This window comes from Oryctolagus cuniculus, chromosome 12, assembly GCF_964237555.1.
Source record: "Oryctolagus cuniculus chromosome 12, mOryCun1.1, whole genome shotgun sequence".
Taxonomy (NCBI): Eukaryota; Metazoa; Chordata; class Mammalia; order Lagomorpha; family Leporidae; genus Oryctolagus; species Oryctolagus cuniculus.
The window spans coordinates 107442761-107460933 of NC_091443.1; the positions used below are offsets into that span (position 1 = coordinate 107442761).

Below are 18173 nucleotides of genomic sequence, written 5' to 3' on the forward strand. Positions count from 1 at the left end.
CGCCCTGCAGCGCGGTCTCCCCAGGGTGTCGCGGGCACGGGCGGGCCTGCGGTCCACTCTGTCCCCGCTTGCCTCTGGCGCTCATGGGAGGGCCGTGGCCTGCCACACGCGCGGGCACGCCCCCGGCGCCGCGCCGACCAATCAGCGCTGCGGTCTGGCGCCCCGCCCCTGCGCCGCGGCCATATAAGCTCGGGCCGGGCGCCTCCGCGCCGCAGTCGTTGTCCGTGCGTCCGTGGGGTCGGGGAGGCCCGACCGGTAGCGCGCCCGGCCGCCCCCACGTACGCCGCTCTCCCGCCGCTCGCGGTGTGCGGCCGCCGGCCAGCGCCCCCTGCCCCGCCCCGCCCGCTTCTCGCTGTCCGCGTCCCTCGCGTCCGCCCGCGGGCCCGCGCCATGCAGCTGAGGCCCGCGGCGCTGGGGCGGCTGCTGCTGCCGCTGCTGCTGTGCGTGGCGGCGGCCGGCGCCGGCGAGGCCGAGGAGCTGCACTACCCGCAGGGCGAGCACCGCGCCGACTACGACCGCGAGGCGCTGCTGGGCGTCCAGGTGAGGCGGCCAGGCCCGAGGCGGGGCGGGCCCGGCTTCCCAGCGCCGCGGTCGCGGGCTTTGTCCCGGGACAAAGAGGGGCGGCCGGGCGAGGCCTGGCCGGGGCGGCCTGACCGTGGGGGTCGGGCGGGCCGGCGCTCGCTTCTGGGGGCCCCGGGGCCGGATCCCCCCTCCCCCGCACCGAGGGTCCGGAGGGGGCGGGGGCCGCGGCCGTGGCGGGCAGGTGTGGGTCATCCCAGTGGGGGGGGGGGGGGGTCCTGGTTTTCTGCAGTCTGTCGCCCCCTCCTCCCCGATTAGTAACGCCGGGCCCTTCTCATGACCGCTTCCCCCCAAAGGAAGACGTCGATGAGTACGTGAAACTCGACCCCGACGAGCAGCAGAAGCGACTGCGGACCATCGTCAAGAAGATCGACCTGGACTCGGATGGCTTTCTCACCGAAAGTAAGCCCTGGGTGCCGCGACCCCTCTGTGGGAGGCGGGCGCCCGACAGGTGTTCCCCAGGAGCAGGCAGACAACGGTGACCACCCCACCGTGGGGTGTGCAAGGCGCAGCTCCAGTCACCCCCTTACCCACGTGACTTTTGTCACTGTGGACAGTGCGACTCGTTTTGGAGAAATGTGTCCCAGAACCTCCCAAAAGGTGTTTTTTTTTTTTTTTTTTTTTGAGAGATAGATGTCATGTACGCATGTATGCTTCATGAGGGTTTTAGAAATTCGCGTCTTTCTGTGAGCGAGTCCTGAAAGACCTGTTGCATGTGAATGGTGTTTTGTTTTAAACGTGAGTGTGGTAGGGGCCTTCGACGCCTCTTGTTCTTCATGGAGACGAAGACACTGAAGCCCACAGGGGTAAGTGCCTCTTGGAAATAAGTGGCAAAGCCAGGACTGAATGCAGGTGCCCTGCTCTTAACTCAATCGTCATATCCTTCAGTTAAAAAACAAAAACCCTCAGTGCTCCTAGGTATGGCCTCTACGTCTGGTTCTAGCCCAGTCCGATTCTAGCCAGAGATGAAATGCGTGGACCAGTTAAAGAATATTCTGAATTACCGCACACACATCGCTCCCCATTGTTCAATTCAGGGGATGAATCCCATCAGCACTGCAGGTTGATCTTGAAGGGGGCTGAAAGCGTTGGTGCTGTCACTGGTGTAGCCATCTTGCTCAGCACCCGAGGACTGAGGTGGTCGGGGAAGAGCAGTGTGGACAGCGCACTGGTCAGTTTAAGAAGTGCCGTCAGGGACATGGCCATTCATCAGCGCCCTCGGGAATATTGAGGTTTTATTCCCTTTGCTTAAGGACAACAGACCCTCCTTATCCACTCTTCAGCGATACACGGAAGAAGTGGATTTAGAAGAGCGCGTGGTACCTGTCTCTCAGGGCCTCCGTATGGTCGGTCACTTAGTAAGCTCTCAGTGAGAGGCAGTTTGTGAATCTTCATTGTAGAGATGAGAAGCCAGCCCTGCGGCGGGAAGCCAGCTCCTTAGCTCACACGTGAGCCGGTTTTCTGATCCCTGCTCATCTTTCCTGTGACGATCTCGCTGAGTAAGCGGGAAGAGAGACTCACGGTGCTGAAGGAGCCCCTTGCTCTACCTGAGGACCCTCAAGTGAATTTTGTCAGCTTGCCCTTCGAGGGCTGGAACTGGACTCGGAGGTTCTTCCGGGCCACGCTCAGCGGAAGGAGTGGGCTCTGCAGCCAAGGAGAGATTTGAACCTGCCCTCTGCCCGCCAGACTTGCTACTGGACTGCAAGTACCGATGACTGTAATCAGTCGCCTTATTTTGCAGATTAGACTTGGCACACAGTAACGAATTGTTCAATACATGGTTACGGTAGTGCGTCAAGAGAGTGAGGTGTCTGCCCTTGTATTCACCTGACCTCTCCCAGGCCAATGAAGAGAGAAGCACTTTTTTTTTTGACCGGTAGAGTTAGAGACAGAGAGAGAGGTCTTCCTTTCATTGGTTCACTCCCCAAATGGCCGCAGTGGCCGGAGCCATGCCCATCCGAAGCCAGGAGCCAGATGCTTCCTCCTGGTCTCCCATGCGGGTGCAGGGCCCAAGCAAGGACTTGGGCCATCCTCCACTGCCCTCTTGGGCCACAGCAGAGAGCTGGACTGGAAGAGGAGCAGCCGGGACTAGAACCCGGCATGCATATGGGATGCCGACACCGCAGGCGGAGGATTAACCTAGTGCGCCATGGTGCCGGCCTGAGAAGCACTCTTGAAACCATAGGGTACATTGCCTTTAAAGCCAGTGGTGTATTCTTGGTGTCCTCGTGAATAGTCGTGTTCTTCCCCTCCCCGGTTTTGTTCTGGAAATATCCCTGTGAACAGAATTTTAAAGTGGAGCTGAAAGTGGGTATCTGAGTTGTGGGAACTTTCCCCCTTGTCTCCAGGTAGCTAGCCATGGCAGCGGGCCGTAAGTCAGGATGCTACCTGTGAGCTTTGTGAAAATGTCCTCCACTGGTTATGACATGTTTAAAGGGAACATCCTCTAACAGGATTTCTCAGCCTTCAGTCACTTGAATACTTTTTCATAATGTAGGCCACTCTGATTATTTCCATAATATAATTTTGACCCAACTCACATAAAATGTATTTTAAAGGAAAACTTTCTATGTTCCTTTCTTAGATGAAAAACACTATTAAAATATGAGGGTACTTCAAAAAGCTTGTGAAAAAAATTAAAAGATAAAATTTATTTTGGTGCATAAAACTTTGAAACCTGTGCATAGTTTCTTAAACATGTTCCTTGAACTTTTTGATGATTCTGCATATTCACGAATTTCAGAATTTGCCACACCAAACTGAACTTACTTTTAGTTCCATTTCCCACAAACGTTGAAATCACATTGTATAAACGGACAGCTGTTCAGAGACTGTGCTTCCTAAGAGATCTCTGACAGCAGAGATTGCCTTCGAGTGTTTGGATAATAGGGTTTGAAACAAAAGTCAAGTTGGTAATTCATGCAACAAGGCCTGACTGTGCCAGGCACTTTCCAGGCATTGGGTTTACATCAGGAAAGAAAATAGATAAATAAATGAATGCACACCCGACCCGCTCCGCTCAGGGCGCTGGCCTCCTGTTGCCATCGCGCAGTGTCCTAGACTGCAGGCAGCGCGCCTCCCCGCCCATCCCATGTACCAGACCAGCTTCCGCTGCAGTTGCAAACGTTGGAGGTGTTTTTCTTTTAGGGCAGGGTTAGACACTCCCTGTTCAGCGCTCAGGATCACTGTCGCACCACTGTGTTCTGGGGAATTCCCTCAGGTGAACTCAGCTCGTGGATTCAGATGTCGTTCAAGCACTACGCCATGCAAGAAGCGAAACAGCAGTTTGTGGAGTACGACAAAAACAGCGACGGGAGCGTGACCTGGGACGAGTACAACGTGCAGATGTACGATCGCGTGATCGACTTCGACGAGAACACGGTGCTGGACGACGCGGAGGAGGAGTCCTTCCGGCAGGTGAGTGTGTGCGCGGCTGCGGTCCCGGCGGGACGGCTGCCCTGGCACTCGCGGCTCTGCTCGGCGGCGTCCCCACGGTGTCCTTCCCACAGCCAGGTGGCGGGACTCGCTTGCTGGACCGCAGCAGCCATCGTCACGCAGGTCCCCCTCGAGCTGCGTCGCCTACTTGTCCTTCCAAAAGCGCTCGTCCCTTGCGTGTGTTACAGTTTTTAGTATCACTGGACGATCAGGCTTGTATTTACGGAAAAGGCTGTCCCAGCCCCCTGTTGTGAAGCACGTGGATCTATATAACTTTTTGAAATGGTTTCGGTTGTGGCAGACTGCACATAGCCCATTTGCCATCGGAACCATGTGTATACGTGGAGCTCAGCAGGGTGGGACAGTCATTCTGCGCAGTCTCCAGCAGTCCTCTGCCGCCGCGCCCGCTCCACGGCCACGTTTACCTTCGGCCTCTATGAATCTGACTGCTCCTCGCACCTTACCCAAATAGGACACCTAGCATAATGTCCTCAGGTCATCCACACTGCTGTGTGTGGCAGCCTTGCCTTCTGGAACAGGAAGGATATTCCTAAAAGGCCAAATACTGCCCTGTGTTGTGTGTCTGCCAAATGTTCTGTATCTACGCCTCTGTCCGTGAGCACTTGGTGCTGCTCCCCTCGGGTTTCCGCTGTTGTGGACGGTGCTGCCGTGACCGTGGGATGCCCACGTCTCTCTGAGCTCCCGCTTCTAATTCCTCTGGGTAGATACCCAGAAGTGGGCTTGTGGAGTCGTGATCATTCTATTTTTAATTTTTTGAGGAATGTCAGTTCTGTCTTCCATAGTGGCTACGTCACTTAAATGACTCATCTGAAAACACTCGGGCATACCGTGACCTCCGCTGATTCCGTGGTTTAACTTGTTGGAATGCCGGCTGCTTCGTCAAGCAGAGCTAAGGGAGCCAGTTTTCGCTTGGGCATTCATACTTTCCAAGGCTTCTAGGAAGTCTGTTAAACGAGAAGGATATCAACACAGGCGACCGTGAGCTTGAAGTCGCTATTTCAAGTCACTCTGTAATTCAAAGATGATTTAAGGAATTTTTTCTGAAAATATACCTTTTTTATATGGCAGGGGAAAAAAATTAAAGCCAAACACTTCATTGCAAACTGTGTGTGCTAAAATGTTAGTCAAGGTTCTGGAAACCATCTAAGCCTCATCATCCCATTATTTTAAATATTTTTTTTAATTTATTTTCTTTTGAAGACACAGAGATCTTCCATCTGCTGGTTCACACCCCCCGATGCCCACAATAGCTAGGGCTGGGCCAGGCTGAAGACAGGAGTCGGGAACGCAGTCCAGGTCTCCCTGATTTGTGGCAGGGGCTCTAGGACCTCAGCCATGACCTGCCGCCTCCTGACCCTGCATTAGCAGGAAACTGGAATTGAGAGCAGAGCTAGGAGTCGAAGCAGGCACTCGATGTGGGGTATTTACATTCCCTATGGCATCATAGCCGCTGTGCCAAATGCCTGCCCCAGTTCCTACCATCTTAGTATACGCCTCTTATGTTTTATTGTTGTTATCTATCACTGTACATCTTGTTTATCTTAGAATCATATTGTCCACTTGTGTTTTATAGGCCACTACAAAGTTGATTGTTTTTCTGCTAATGATTAAGTATGAGCTAGACATACAAAGAGTCTTCAAAAAAAATTCACGGTTCCAGCTTCCTGCGAGTAGAGACCCTGGGAGGGTGGGGGTGGCTCGAGTTACTGGATTCTTCCACCCAAGTGGGAGACCTGGCTTCAGCCCCAGCCCCGCCTTCACCGTTGCCACATTCAGGGAAGTGAGCTGCTCAGAGAGCTCACTCACACACTCACTCTCGTGTGAGCGTGTGTGTGAGTGTGAGTGTGTGAATGTGTGTGTGTGGGTGTGTGGGTGTGTGTGTCCCCATCAAGTAATTTTTTTGTTTTTCATTTTAAAAATTTTTTGAAAATGCTCACCTATTATATCACATGTCTACAGCTTCTTTTTTTTTTTTTTTTTTTTTTTGTCTACAGCTTCTTGAAATCCCCTTAGGCCAGTGTGGAGTCAGGGCTCCAGTGTGAGGGCCAGCCCTGCCACTGATCCGCTGGGATCCAACCTCCTCCTGCCTCGGGTTCCTCACTTCTAAAAATGGGGATAATAAACACGCACAAGTAGCAGCAGGCATTTGGCCTGGCAGTTAGGACTCTCGTGTCCCGTATCAGAACACCTGCGTTAACGTGCCGCGCCTTGGCCCCGGTTCCAGCTTTCACTGGTGAACACACTAGGAGGCAGCAGGTGATGGCTTGAGTAGTTGAGTCCCTGCCACCCATGCAGGAGGCCTGAACTGAGCCCCTGGCTTTGGCCCCAGCATTTTGTGAGCATTTATTTGAGAGACTGTGATACCTTTCTGTTGGTTCACTCCCCATATGGCTACAACGGCCAGGTCTGGGCCAGGCCGAGGCCAGGAGCCAGGAACTCCATCTGGTTTCCAGGAGCCCAGGCACTTGGGCCATCCGCCGCCGCCTTTGCTGCACGTTAGCAGGAAGTCGGATCAGAAGCAGAGCAGCGAAGACGCAAACCAGCAGTCGGTAGGGATGCCAGCATCACATGTGGTAGTTTAACTCACTACAGCGCACCCCCAGCCCTCAAATAATTTCTTTAAAAAAGAACGTTGGTGAAGAAAGCACATGTGATTCACACACACTTATATTTGTTTAATCAGCTTTTGAAAACTGTTTTGGCATTTGTTAACTATGAGCCTTAGATTACTTAGGATTCAATTTATAGGGGAAAAACCTTTTTCTCCCTCCTTACTTGAGTCTTCATTTCACAGCAGACTGAAGAGAATACATCTTCACTGCTTCTTAGTGACGAGGAAGTTTGGATTCCTCGCTCCTAGGTGTGCCCTTTACTGGAGGAAGTATCTGGAAAGAGTCATTGGGGTTCTCAGGGCCGGTGCTGTGCACAGTGGGCAAAGCCGCCGCCTGCAGTGCTGGCATCCCATATGGGTGCCGGTTTGAGATGAGACCTGGCTGCTCCACTTCCGATCCAGCTCTCTGCTATAGCCTGAGAAGGCAGTACAAGATGACCCAGGTCCCTGGGCCCCTGCACCCGCAGGAGAGACCCAGAGGAAGCTCCTGGCTCCTGGCTTCAGATCTGTGCAGTTCTGGCCATTGTGGCCATCTGGGGAGTGAACCAGCAGATGGAAGACCTTTCCCTCCTTCTCCCCCACCCCCAGCCTCTCCTTCTCTCTATGTAACTGTGACTTTCAAGTAAAATAAATAAATCTTTTAAAAAAGAAGTCATTGGGGTTCTCAGCTTTTTTTTTCTTCCTTTTTTAAATATTTATTTATTTATTTATTTGAAATCGTTACAGAGAGAGCTCTTCCATGGCCACAACAGCTGGGGCTGGGCCGGGCTGAAGCCAGGAGCCAGGAGATTCTCCCAGGTCTTTCACATGGGTGCAGGGGTCCCAGGACTTGGGCCATCTTCTGCTGCTTTCTCAGGCCGTTAGCAGGGAGCTGGATCAGAAGTGGAGCAGCTGGGTTGCAAACCACTCCCCATATGGGTCCTGGATTTTTCTAAATCTGAATGATATGACTTCCTGGCTAGGCAACACAAGGAAGTTAAATATAGCATTTTTTAATCTTAGTAGAATTCAATTCTTTTTTTTTTTTTTAAGCACCCAAGAAATTTAATCCCTATTGCATCAAAAAGTATGTGTTTCTGTGTTCTCAGGAGAGGTTGGTATAATGGATGATGTTATTGAGAAGAAAAACATTGCTTTGAAGAGTTCAAGACTCATTAATACAAGCTGCGTGTGCAAAGTCCTTTAAAAGCCGTCTCACTGTACCCACTCCCTAAATGCCCACTGGGCCGAAGCCGGGATCGCGAGCTCAAGCCAGGTCTCCCACCTGGGTGGCAGGAACCCGGTTACCGGAGCTGTCACGGCCGCCTCCCAGGCTCGCATGGTGGGTGGGGGGAGCTGGAGCCAGAGCTGGGAGTTGAACCCAGGCACTGCAGTGTGGGACACAGGTGTTTCACTGCTGTGCGAAATGGGGGCCCCAAGACCCTGCTCCTTAAGAATGAATTAGACTGTAACAGCCTCAGGGAATCGGTGGACTGCTGTGTGGCTGGAGGCCTGTTGGTTATTTGACACCCCAGGAGTATGTTTCATACCTTCACGACGTTCTGACACTGTCTAACGCTCTCTCTCAAATAAATAGATAAATAAAATCTTTTTCTTTCTTTCTTTCTTTCTTTCTTTCTTTCTTTCTTTCTTTCTTTCTTTCTTTCTTTCTTTCTTTTTTCTCTCTCTCTCTCTCTCTCTCTCTCTCCCTCCCTCCCCCTCCCCCTCCCCTCCCCCTCCCCCTCTAACTTTCTCTCTTACTTTCACAGTGAGAGAGAGACAGAGAGAAAGGTCTTCCTTCCGTTGGTTCACCCCCCAAATGGCCATTACGGCCGGCGCACCGCGCTGATCCGATGGCAGGAGCCAGATGCTTCCTCCTGGTCTCCCATGCGGGTACAGGGCCCAAGCACTTGGGCCATCCTCCACTGCACTCGCGGGCCACAGCAGAGAGCTGGCCTGGAAGAGGAGCAACCGGGACAGAATCCGGCACCCTAGCCGGGACTAGAACCCGGTGTGCCAGCGCCACGAGATAGAGGATTAGCCTAGTGAGCCGCAATAAATAAAATCAGTTAAAAAAAATTGATGTAGGGTTGGAGCAAGAGCTGTGGCATGGTAGGTTAAGCCTTTGCCCGGGGTGCTGGCATCCCACATGGGCGCCAGTTTGAGTCCTGGCTGCTCCGCTTCTGATCCCGCTCCCTGCTAACACACCTGGGAAAGCAGTGGAGGATGGCCCAAGTGCAATTGGCTGTGTGAGTAACAGGAAGTCCTCTATGTGGACGTCCACTGAGAACCAGAAGGCAGTGGGCAGGCCTGTAGCCTGGTGGGTAAGATGCCTGCATCTCACGATGAAGCCCCTGGGTTCAGTTCCCAGGTCCTGCTCCCTACGCCGGCTAACACAGGCTCTTGGCGGCAGTGGTGGTGAGGGAACGGGCTCCTGCCGTCCGTGTAGGAGACCTGGAGTGGCCCAGACCCAGCTTAGCTCTGGCTGTTGTTTGAGTTGGGAGCAAACCAGGCAATGGGAGATGGCTCGCTCTCTCTGCCTCTTGAAACGTTAAAAACGACAAGTCAAGTCAGCACCTAAATTTTATCTTATTTTGCATAACTGTGAAATGCCTGGAAAAAGCATCTTTGTGATTCGATGAACAATTAGTCAGCACTTTGTGCAGGGTAATTAAAGTCTGGGGACCTCCTGGCATAGTGCAGTTCCCCTGACTCTGCAGCCGGCTGCCGAGTGTGCGTGGGTAAGCGGGATTCAGTTACGTCGGCCGTGACTCTGCCTGTGGCTGTCAGGACTCGCAAGGCCTAGACTTTTGTTCTAATATTAGATTCTGTATTTCCTCCTGTAAAATCGCGCGCCTACCAAAAGATGGCAGCTTTGTTCCTCATGAGGCTGTGTTACGATATAAAAAGAAACGATTATGCGAGTTTCCATTACTGTGCGTGGCACATTCATCTCTACTGGAATACAAGTGTTTTATTCAGAATGAAGTGTTGAGTTTTTTGAAAATATCGTTATTTTGAAATTTATATCTTTGAAAAACAGTCTGTGTATTGGCTTCTATGATTTAAAATGTATTCAGTTGTATTCCTCAAATGACCGTGAAATGCGAAAAAAACTACCTTCCCAACCCCAGTTTTTTCCCCCGAGAAGTCTCAGCTGGTTAGAAAGAGAGCCTTTCTTTGCGTAGGGTTTGCCACATTCAGCGCCTGTGCCGAGAGGCGGCCCTTTCTGCTCCAGATGAAGGGTTCTTTCATACGGGGATCTCGGCGCTGGGCATTCAGGGCAGTGGCTCACTCGAGATCCTGGCTGCCCCAGCCAAGTGTCAGAACCGTGTTTGTCCACGCAGGTCAGGCCTGAGCATGGAGTACAGAGGCGGGTGCGTGGGCGTGGCTCCTTACATGATGATGCGCTGGGAGCAGCTGTCCTCCTTCCCTGTCGTGAGCGGGTGGGGCGGGGCCTGTGTAGAGTGCATGCTGGGGCAGAGGTGATGTGTCCTGACCCAGCCGGTGGTTGTGAAAGACCCCGTGTCCCGGCAGGTGCCTGCCCCCAACAGGGCATTCCGCCTGACAGTGCAGCACATGTATCAGGAGCTGCTGACGTCTTTGAGAGCGTCATTTCTTTAAACCGTGCAGTTTAATACATACCAGTCATCGAAAGGAAAGCCATTCCCTGAAATCCAGACTAGAAAGGACGCAGGGTGAGCAGCGCGCACCGTGTGTTTCTGAGCGTTACCTCCAGCAGGTTCATCGGAGCAGCCTTGCCCCCGTAGCTGCTGCCCCCTGCCATGTGAGGGGAGACCCAGATGGCGTTCCCAGCTCCTGGCTCCAGCCTGGCCAGTTCTGGTTCTCGTGAGCATTTGGGAAGTCACTCGGCAAATGGGAGAGCTCATTGTCCTGGTATATCTCTGATTTTTATTTACTTGATTTTTTTATTATTTATTTTTATTTTTTTTATTTTTGACAGGCAGAGTGGACAGTGAGAGAGAGAGACAGAGAGAAAGGTCTTCCTTTGCCGTTGGTTCACCCTCCAATGGCCGCCGCGGCCAGCGCGCTGCGGCCGGCGCACCGCACTGATCCGATGGCAGGAGCCAGGTGCTTCTCCTGGTCTCCCATGGGGTGCAGGGCCCAAGCACTTGGGCCATCCTCCACTGCACTCCCGGGCCACAGCAGAGAGCTGGCCTGGAAGAGGGGCAACCGGGACAGAATCCGGCACCCCGACCAGGACTAGAACCCGGTGTGCCGGCGCCGCAATGCAGAGGATTAGCCTATTGAGCCACGGCGCCAGCCTTATCTCTGATTTTTGAATACATTTTTTAAAGCCATGTACATGTTTTTCTTGATATGCTTTTTTTTTTTTTTTAAAGTTTATTTATTTGAAAGTCAGAGTTACACACAGGAGAGGCAGAGAGAGAGAGAGAGAGAGAGAGAGAGAGAGGTTTTCCATCCGATGGTTCACTCTCAATTGGCCGCAATGGCCAGAACTGTGCCAGTCTGAAGCCAGGAGCTCCTTCCAGGTCTCCCACACGGGTGCAGGGGCCCAAGGACTTGGGCCATCTTCTACTGCTTTCCCAGGCCATAGCAGAGAGCTGGATCATAAGAGGAGCAGCCGGGTCTTGAACCGGCGCCCATATGGGATGCCGGTGCTTCAGGCTAGAGCATTAACCCACTGTGCCATAGCGCCAGCCCCAGTACACTTTTTTTTTTTTTTTTTTTTAGATTTATCTATTTATTTGAAAGGCAGAGTTACAGAGAGGCAGAGAGAGAGAGAGAGAATGAATCTTCCATCGCTTGGTTCACTCCCCATATGACCGCAACAGCTGGAGCTGTACCGATCTGAAGACAGAGCTAGGAGCTTCTTCTGGGTCTCCCACATGGGTGTAGGGGCCACAGACTTGGGCCATCTTCCACTGCTTTCCCAGGCCACAGCAGAGAGATGGATCGGAAGTGGAGCAGCCGGGTCTCAAACCAGCACCCAAATGGGATGCCAGCACTGCAGGCGGTGGCTCTACCCACTATGCCACAGTGCCGGCCCCCTTGATTCACATTTTCTGTGAACGTTTTGAAGGGCCCTTGTATTTACCCAGCCTACCTTCAAAGGAATAATATGAGGATAAACTAGACGGTATACGAGAATGTACTTTTGAGTTTCACGCTATTTGTATTTTTCAAAATAGTTTCAGTGATGTGATGTTACTAAAGAGATACCTTCCATGTGTTCAAAACTTTGTAATTTTCTAAGCTTCATTTAAAGGATAAGAAGCGATTTGAAAAAGCCAACCAGGATTCCAGTCTGGGTTTGAGCCTGGAAGAATTCATCGCTTTTGAACATCCTGAAGAAGTGGACTACATGATGGTAAGGACGAATTTTCAGTTCTGGGAATGAGAATGAGCCGCTGAAGCTGTAGAACCTGCTTCCCCGGGCGAAGTGCATGACAGCTGGTGCTCGGGCAGATCCGGAACGATTCGGAACCCTGCCCCGTTAGGATCAGGACAGGAGGGGTGCTTGGGGGGGGGGGGGCGGCCGCGCTGCCCTGTGCGTGGGCAGCACACGTCACCTCCTGCGCCTCCCCGCCCCTGTGCGGCTTTCCAGCGTCAGCCGCACTGGACGCGTGTTTAGTTTGCAGCATCGTGGTGGAAGCTTTTCCCCTGGAAGACGATCCCATCAGTCTCTCAGCGAGCTGGAGGACTCGCTCCTGAGCAAGCTTCGGGCAGGAGCGCCAGCCCTCACAGCTGCCTGGGGTCCAGGCCAGCTCGGCAGGCGCTGGTTGAGGCTCTCCCAAGCTTTTGAAGTTTCTGAGCAGAGAGCGCCATCCTGGGGAGTGAAGGTGAACGTGACAGGTAGCTTCGCAGAGCCTCGGCGCTGAGCTCTGTGGCTTGGCACCTGCGCGTCTTGGGGAGGGCGGGGGCGCCTGTTGGCACCTGCGCGTCTTGGGGAGGGCGGGGGCGCCTGTTGGCACCCGCGCGTCTTGGGGAGGGCGGGGCGCCTGTTGGCACCCGCGCGTCTTGGGGAGGGCAGGGGCGCCTGTTGGCACCCGCGCGTCTTGGGGAGGGCGGGGCGCCTGTTGGCACCTGCGCGTCTTGGGGAGGGCAGGGGCGTCTGCACCACCAGGGCTGATGAAGCCGCAGGTGGATTTTTCTCCGCAGCTCGGGCAAGACCCGCCCTCAGTACCACTGCTCCTGCTTGGCACGTGAGCCATGACCTGATGTAAGACCAGTGCTGGGCATACCGGAAGTGCCGGCTGTGCCGGGACAAGCTAACTCAGCGCGAGAGTGGCAGGGCCTGCATTCTCGGGAAGCCTGAGTAGGGGCGTGGTCAGTGGAATGTGGGCCTGGAGCACCAGGTGGCTAGGCAGTGAGGGGAGCAGCATTTGGAAGCCAGCACACGCGAGAATGCCAGCTTGTACTGAGAGGGAAGGCAAGGCAGGGTTAGCCTGAGGCTCGGAGCGCGTGTAACAGGGAGGGGTGGTCCCTTCCAGAGTGGGCGTGTCAGTGGGCTCTCCTTGGCTGTGCTTTCTGAGCGGGCTCGGGGTTGGTGGGGGCACACAGATGTGTGGCTGTGAAGCAGTGTCCCGTGAGAGCAGCTGCATCAGTGCCTGTGTGTCGCGATCCCTCCTCTGCAGGGAAGGCGCGGCACAAGGTGAACTAACTACTCTGGGGTAAACTCAAATTCAAAATCCATTGTCATTTCACTCACGTGTTTCTGAAAATTCCTTCTAACTGTGGCATCATCTTTGAAGTAAGTTTGTTAGGCAAGATTACCCGGATGGAGGAAGAGTCAGTTTGGTCAGTAGTTCCTTTATTGGATCACAGACTCTTTGAAGAGCAGGAAGCAAACTGTGGACTCTGCCCCAGGAAAATTGCCCACAGAATACTGGGTGATAATTCCAGGATATTCTCAGGTGCTCCCCCTAAAGCTAACCTTTGAGTCTGTGTTAAGATCCCCTGGGTTCTCTGTGTGCAGTCTGTAATAGTCGATTTAAATAACCAGCTTTTAAGTGCTGGTTCCTCCAGATGTACACAAACTCCTGGATTTGTCTAGAAATGGAACAGCTGTGCTGCTGGAATCCAGGTTGAGAGGCGCCTGGAGTCGTCAGGTGGTGGGAATGGGGGTTCGAGGTCCTGGGGCCATCAGCGTACTAAAGGCACAGGAGGAGGAGCTGGCGTGCTCCCAGGCTGAGAGGCCGGAAGCCATAGGCAGTGAGCACAGATGGGGTGCGGGCTGTTGGGAAGACTGCTTTCACGGGGAGTCGTGCAAGAGGAGAGGTCGCCGCGCGTGAGGGTCTCCAGTGGCATTCAGGGACGCCTGGCGGTGTGTGTCACGTCTCCGCCCAGGGACCGCCGGGGAGGGCTGCAGCCAGGCTCCGGGAGAGTGGAGATGGAGGCTTTAGAACGAGTGCTGATGGCTGCCAAGACGGGCGCTGCCGGTGCTGCCGCGAGGGCGAGGTTGAGATGTTTGTCTTTCCTTTTGGACATGATGGTTCTGGGAGAGAGGAGGAGGTGACGTGCATCTGATCTGAGGCTGGGGACGAGGGACGTGCGGGAGCGTGCTCTTTGGTCAGGCTTAAGGACTGTCTGGAGAGAAGGCTTTTATGAGTGAAGAACAGATTGGGGGGATGCTGGGCAGGGGTGGGCGGCTTTGGTAGCGGCAGCAGCAGCGAGAGGTTTCCTGGGCACTGGCACGTGTCAGCCCTGGAGGTGGAACAGCAGCTGTGTGTGCAGAGGTCTGAGGGAAGGACTCAGGGGCTGATGGCTTGGGGAGCTGGTGGCGTTGGATAGAGGCGGCAGGGAGATGTCCCTGGCACTTGGGGGACGGGACAGGACGGGCCGGGGGTGGGTTCTGCCCGGCAGCAGCAGCCCTGAGGCTGGGCTGCATTCACAGCACCTCAGTAGCCTCGCCTTGTTCCTCCCAGTGCTGGTGTTGAGAAACGCTCGTTCCTCCCGAGTGTGCGCACCACGCGTGCTGGCACTGGAAGCTTGTGACCCTTTTGTTTTGCTTTCATGATCATGCACTAGGAATTTGTCATTGAAGAGGCTTTAGAAGAACATGACAAAAATGGTGATGGATTCGTTAGTTTGGAAGAATTTCTTGGTGACTACAGGCGAGATCCAAGTAAGTTGCCTGGGGGGACGGGAACGAGGGGCAAACGTAATCAAGAAGAGAAGGGAGCCAGCCTCGCTGCTGTGTGTGACAGGGAGAGAGACGAAGCAGCGGTGCCCAGGGCCGGCTGGCGCAGGCGCCCCCCAGCGGGGCCGGCGCTTACTGTGGCCTCTGTGGCTCGGTTTTCTTTTCAAACATAATTCAAGCGCAGAAGGAAGTAAAGGTTTGATGTATTTTAAAACAAAACCTGTACATCTATAATGAGACAGACAAAACCTGGTGTGGTCTGTAGAGGGGACTTAGGAAGTGTTTGAAACTGGAGTCTTCCTCTCTGTAAGTAGCAGGCTGCTTTTCCAGGATTACTGCTTACAAGTATCAATGCCATGTTAGAGGTTTATTTATTTGAAAGTCAGAGTTACAGAGAAAGAGAAGGAGAGGTAGAGAGGTTTCCCATCCTCTGGTTCACTCCCTAGATGGCCGTAAGGGCCGGAGCTGGGCCAATCTGAAGCCAGAAGCCAGGAGCTTCTTCCAGGTCTCCCACATGGGTGCAGGGACCCAAGCACTTGGGCCATCCTCCACTGCTTTCCCAGGCCACAGCAGAGAGCTGGATCAGAAGAGCAGCCGGGACTTGAACTGGCGCCCATGTGGGAAGCTGGCACTGCGGGCAGTGGCTTTTCTTGCTACGCGACAGTGCCAGCCCCACCATTTTTTTTCTTTCTATAAACAATGGTGTGTGTTTTTTAAGCTTATTTGAGAAGTAGTTATGGAGGGAGGGAGGGAGGTCTTCCATCCACTGGTTCACCCCCAAAATGGTCACAATAGCCAAAGCTGGGCCAATCCCAAGCCAGGAGCTTCTTCTGGGTCTCCCACATGGGTACAATGGCCCTTGCACTCAGGCCATCAGCAGGGAGCTGGATTAGAAGGAGAGCAGTGGCAACCCCAGACCCGTGTTCACATGGGGTGCCGGCACCACAGGCCGAGGCTTAACCTACTGTGCCACAGCACCGCCCCTCAGTGTCATTTTAAAATTTCTCACTTTGGCAGCACATATTAAAATTGGTTACCAAGCCGGCGCCGCGGCTCACTAGGCCAATCCTCCACCTTGCGGCGCCGGCACACCGGGTTCTAGTCCCGGTCGGGGCGCCGGATTCTGTCCCGGTTGCCCCTCTTCCAGGCCAGCTCTCTGCTGTGGCCAGGGAGTGCAGTGGAGGATGGCCCAGGTGCTTGGGCCCTGCACCCCATGGGAGACCAGGAAAAGCACCTGGCTCCTGGCTCCTGCCATCGGATCAGCGCGGTGTGCCGGCCGCAGCACGCCGGCCGCGGCGGCCATTGGAGGGTGAACCAACGGCAAAAGGAAGACCTTTCTCTCTGTCTCTCTCTCTCACTGTCCACTCTGCCTGTCAAAAAAAAAAAAAATGGTTACCAGCTTTACTTCCCGTGAGTATCACTTTAAAGTTACCCGCGGCAGCCTGGCTGTTCGGCCTCCCCCTTAGGCTGCTGCCTGTGTTCCATTCCAACTCCAGCTCCAGCTGAGGTGGGCTCTGGAAGGTGCCAGTGATGACTCAAGTGGGTGGGGGTGGGTCCCGCCCCGCAGACTGGGTTCCAGGCTCCAGCCCCGGCCACTGGGGACCTTTGGAGAGTGAACTAGCCAATGGGAGCTGTCTCTCAAATACAAAAATGTTTTTAAATGACATGTCATTACTTTGTAGGAGACGTTACACAGCCACATAAAAACATTATCCAACTCAAATTTGGGCAAACTGCACATCAGAACAAGAGGCAGCAAACATTACTAGTTTGTAAAAACTTCCAGAATTGTCCAAGTCGGAGCTGTTCAGCCTTAGGTGTAACGCGGGCAAAGTGCTGTTTGTACTTACCCAGGACTTCTCAGTTCAGATGTGTTCCAGTGGACACATGTGACGGTCTTGTGTGTTTGTGTTTTTAACATCAAGCCGCGAACGAGGACCCAGAGTGGATCCTGGTTGAGAAGGACAGGTTCGTGAACGACTACGACAAGGACCACGACGGCAGGCTGGATCCCCAGGAGCTGCTGTCGTGGGTGGTGCCCAACAACCAGGGCATCGCGCAGGAGGAGGTGGGTGCCCGGGCGGCTTCCTCCGCTTTCCACGGGCGGTGCCGGAGATGGAGTGCATGTCTCGTGGCTGTGGGGAGAGGAGGGAGTTGATGGGATCATGGGATGGCCTGTTGCAGCAGTGAAAGAAATAGTGGCTTGTTGACCTGAGCTCCAAGTCCAGTGGGTTCTGTCCCGGGGTGGGGTGGGGTGGGATGGGGTGGGACGGAGGAGACGCAGGGACAGAGGAGCAGACCGCCTCCGGCTCCGGCCCTGAGCCGCTCTGCCGCTCTGTTCTCTTCCAAGGCGCTTCACCTCATCGACGAGATGGATTTGAATGGCGACAAGAAGCTGTCCGAGGAGGAGATCCTGGAAAACCAAGACCTGTTTCTCACGAGCGAGGCCACCGACTACGGGCGGCAGCTGCACGACGACTACTTCTACCACGACGAGCTGTAGCCCGCGGCGGCCGGACCTCTTCCTACCTTGTTCAACCAGCTTTACTTTGTGATAAAATATCCATGTTGTATTTCACACTCTTAAGTCTCACACAGTCAGAATTACCTTAACCCAAGTTATCATTTTGGCCTTTTAGGAGAAAAAAGGAAACAGTAACCTGATATTTATTTCCACACGGTCTCTCCCAGCCCTGCACCCGCGTCGCGCCACGTCGCGGGCAGCCCAGTGGCTCCCACCCTCGGACACGCCGGGCGGCCACCTCCGCGCCCCAGCGCCCAGCTCGCTGCCGGGCTGTTTCGTTCCGAGTAGGTTTCATTTGGGAACTGCCAGAAAGGACAGCGTTTTTAGGTTTAGTATTTTGTTTTAAAACCTTTAAAGGAACCTTTGGAAGGACTTAGACCTCACATTAATGTGAGACGTTCCGCTTCATTTTAAAATGGTTTCTCTAAAGGGTTTTATTGTATGAAATAGAACTTTATATTTTTGCATATGTATAGATAGTAACGATATTTAATGTATTACCATAGCATTCGGAGTGGGATTCAACTTTGTCCGGAGCCCTTTTCATTTGTGACTGATTAAAGTGGACTGTCCTGTCTTTCTACACCGCTGCCTGTTTTCTTAGCTGAGCGCAGGTCTGCGCCTCGTCCATTTCCTTGGTGGGGCAGTGACCCTTCTCCAGACTGCTGTTATTCTTGGTGCATTTTCTTTTTGATGAAGGAACCATGTACCTGGATGCACGCTGGACACAGCTGAGGTTTTGCTGTTTGGGGGCTGGAAGTAAGGGTTACGCAGAGGCAGGTGTAGGGGCCCAGTGGGGTGGGCTGCCGCTGGGGGCACCTGCTTGCCGTCCTGGCTGTCCCACTTCCAGTCCACCTTCGTGCTCATGCAGTGCTGGGAGGCGGCCAGGGAGGGCTCGA

The 18173-nt window shown here is 53.9% G+C and overlaps 1 protein-coding gene across 2 annotated transcripts; it reads left to right on the top strand.

The window, feature by feature from the left end:
- The first annotated feature begins 203 nt into the window (after positions 1 to 203).
- RCN2 (reticulocalbin 2) lies at positions 204 to 17857 on the top strand. Of its 2 annotated transcripts, none has more exons than XM_051834637.2 (7): positions 204 to 540; positions 876 to 981; positions 3800 to 3996; positions 11865 to 11978; positions 14639 to 14735; positions 16676 to 16818; positions 17101 to 17857. In XM_051834637.2, the coding sequence occupies exons 1-7, from the start codon at positions 391 to 393 to the stop codon at positions 17251 to 17253; spliced, it is 960 nt and encodes a 319-aa protein (XP_051690597.2). In that variant the 5' UTR covers positions 204 to 390; the 3' UTR covers positions 17254 to 17857. The 2 variants fall into 2 exon arrangements, with proteins under 2 accessions (XP_051690597.2, XP_051690598.2); XM_051834638.2 differs by having other exon boundaries at positions 256 to 540; positions 11877 to 11978.
- Positions 17858 to 18173: the final 316 nt, after the last annotated feature.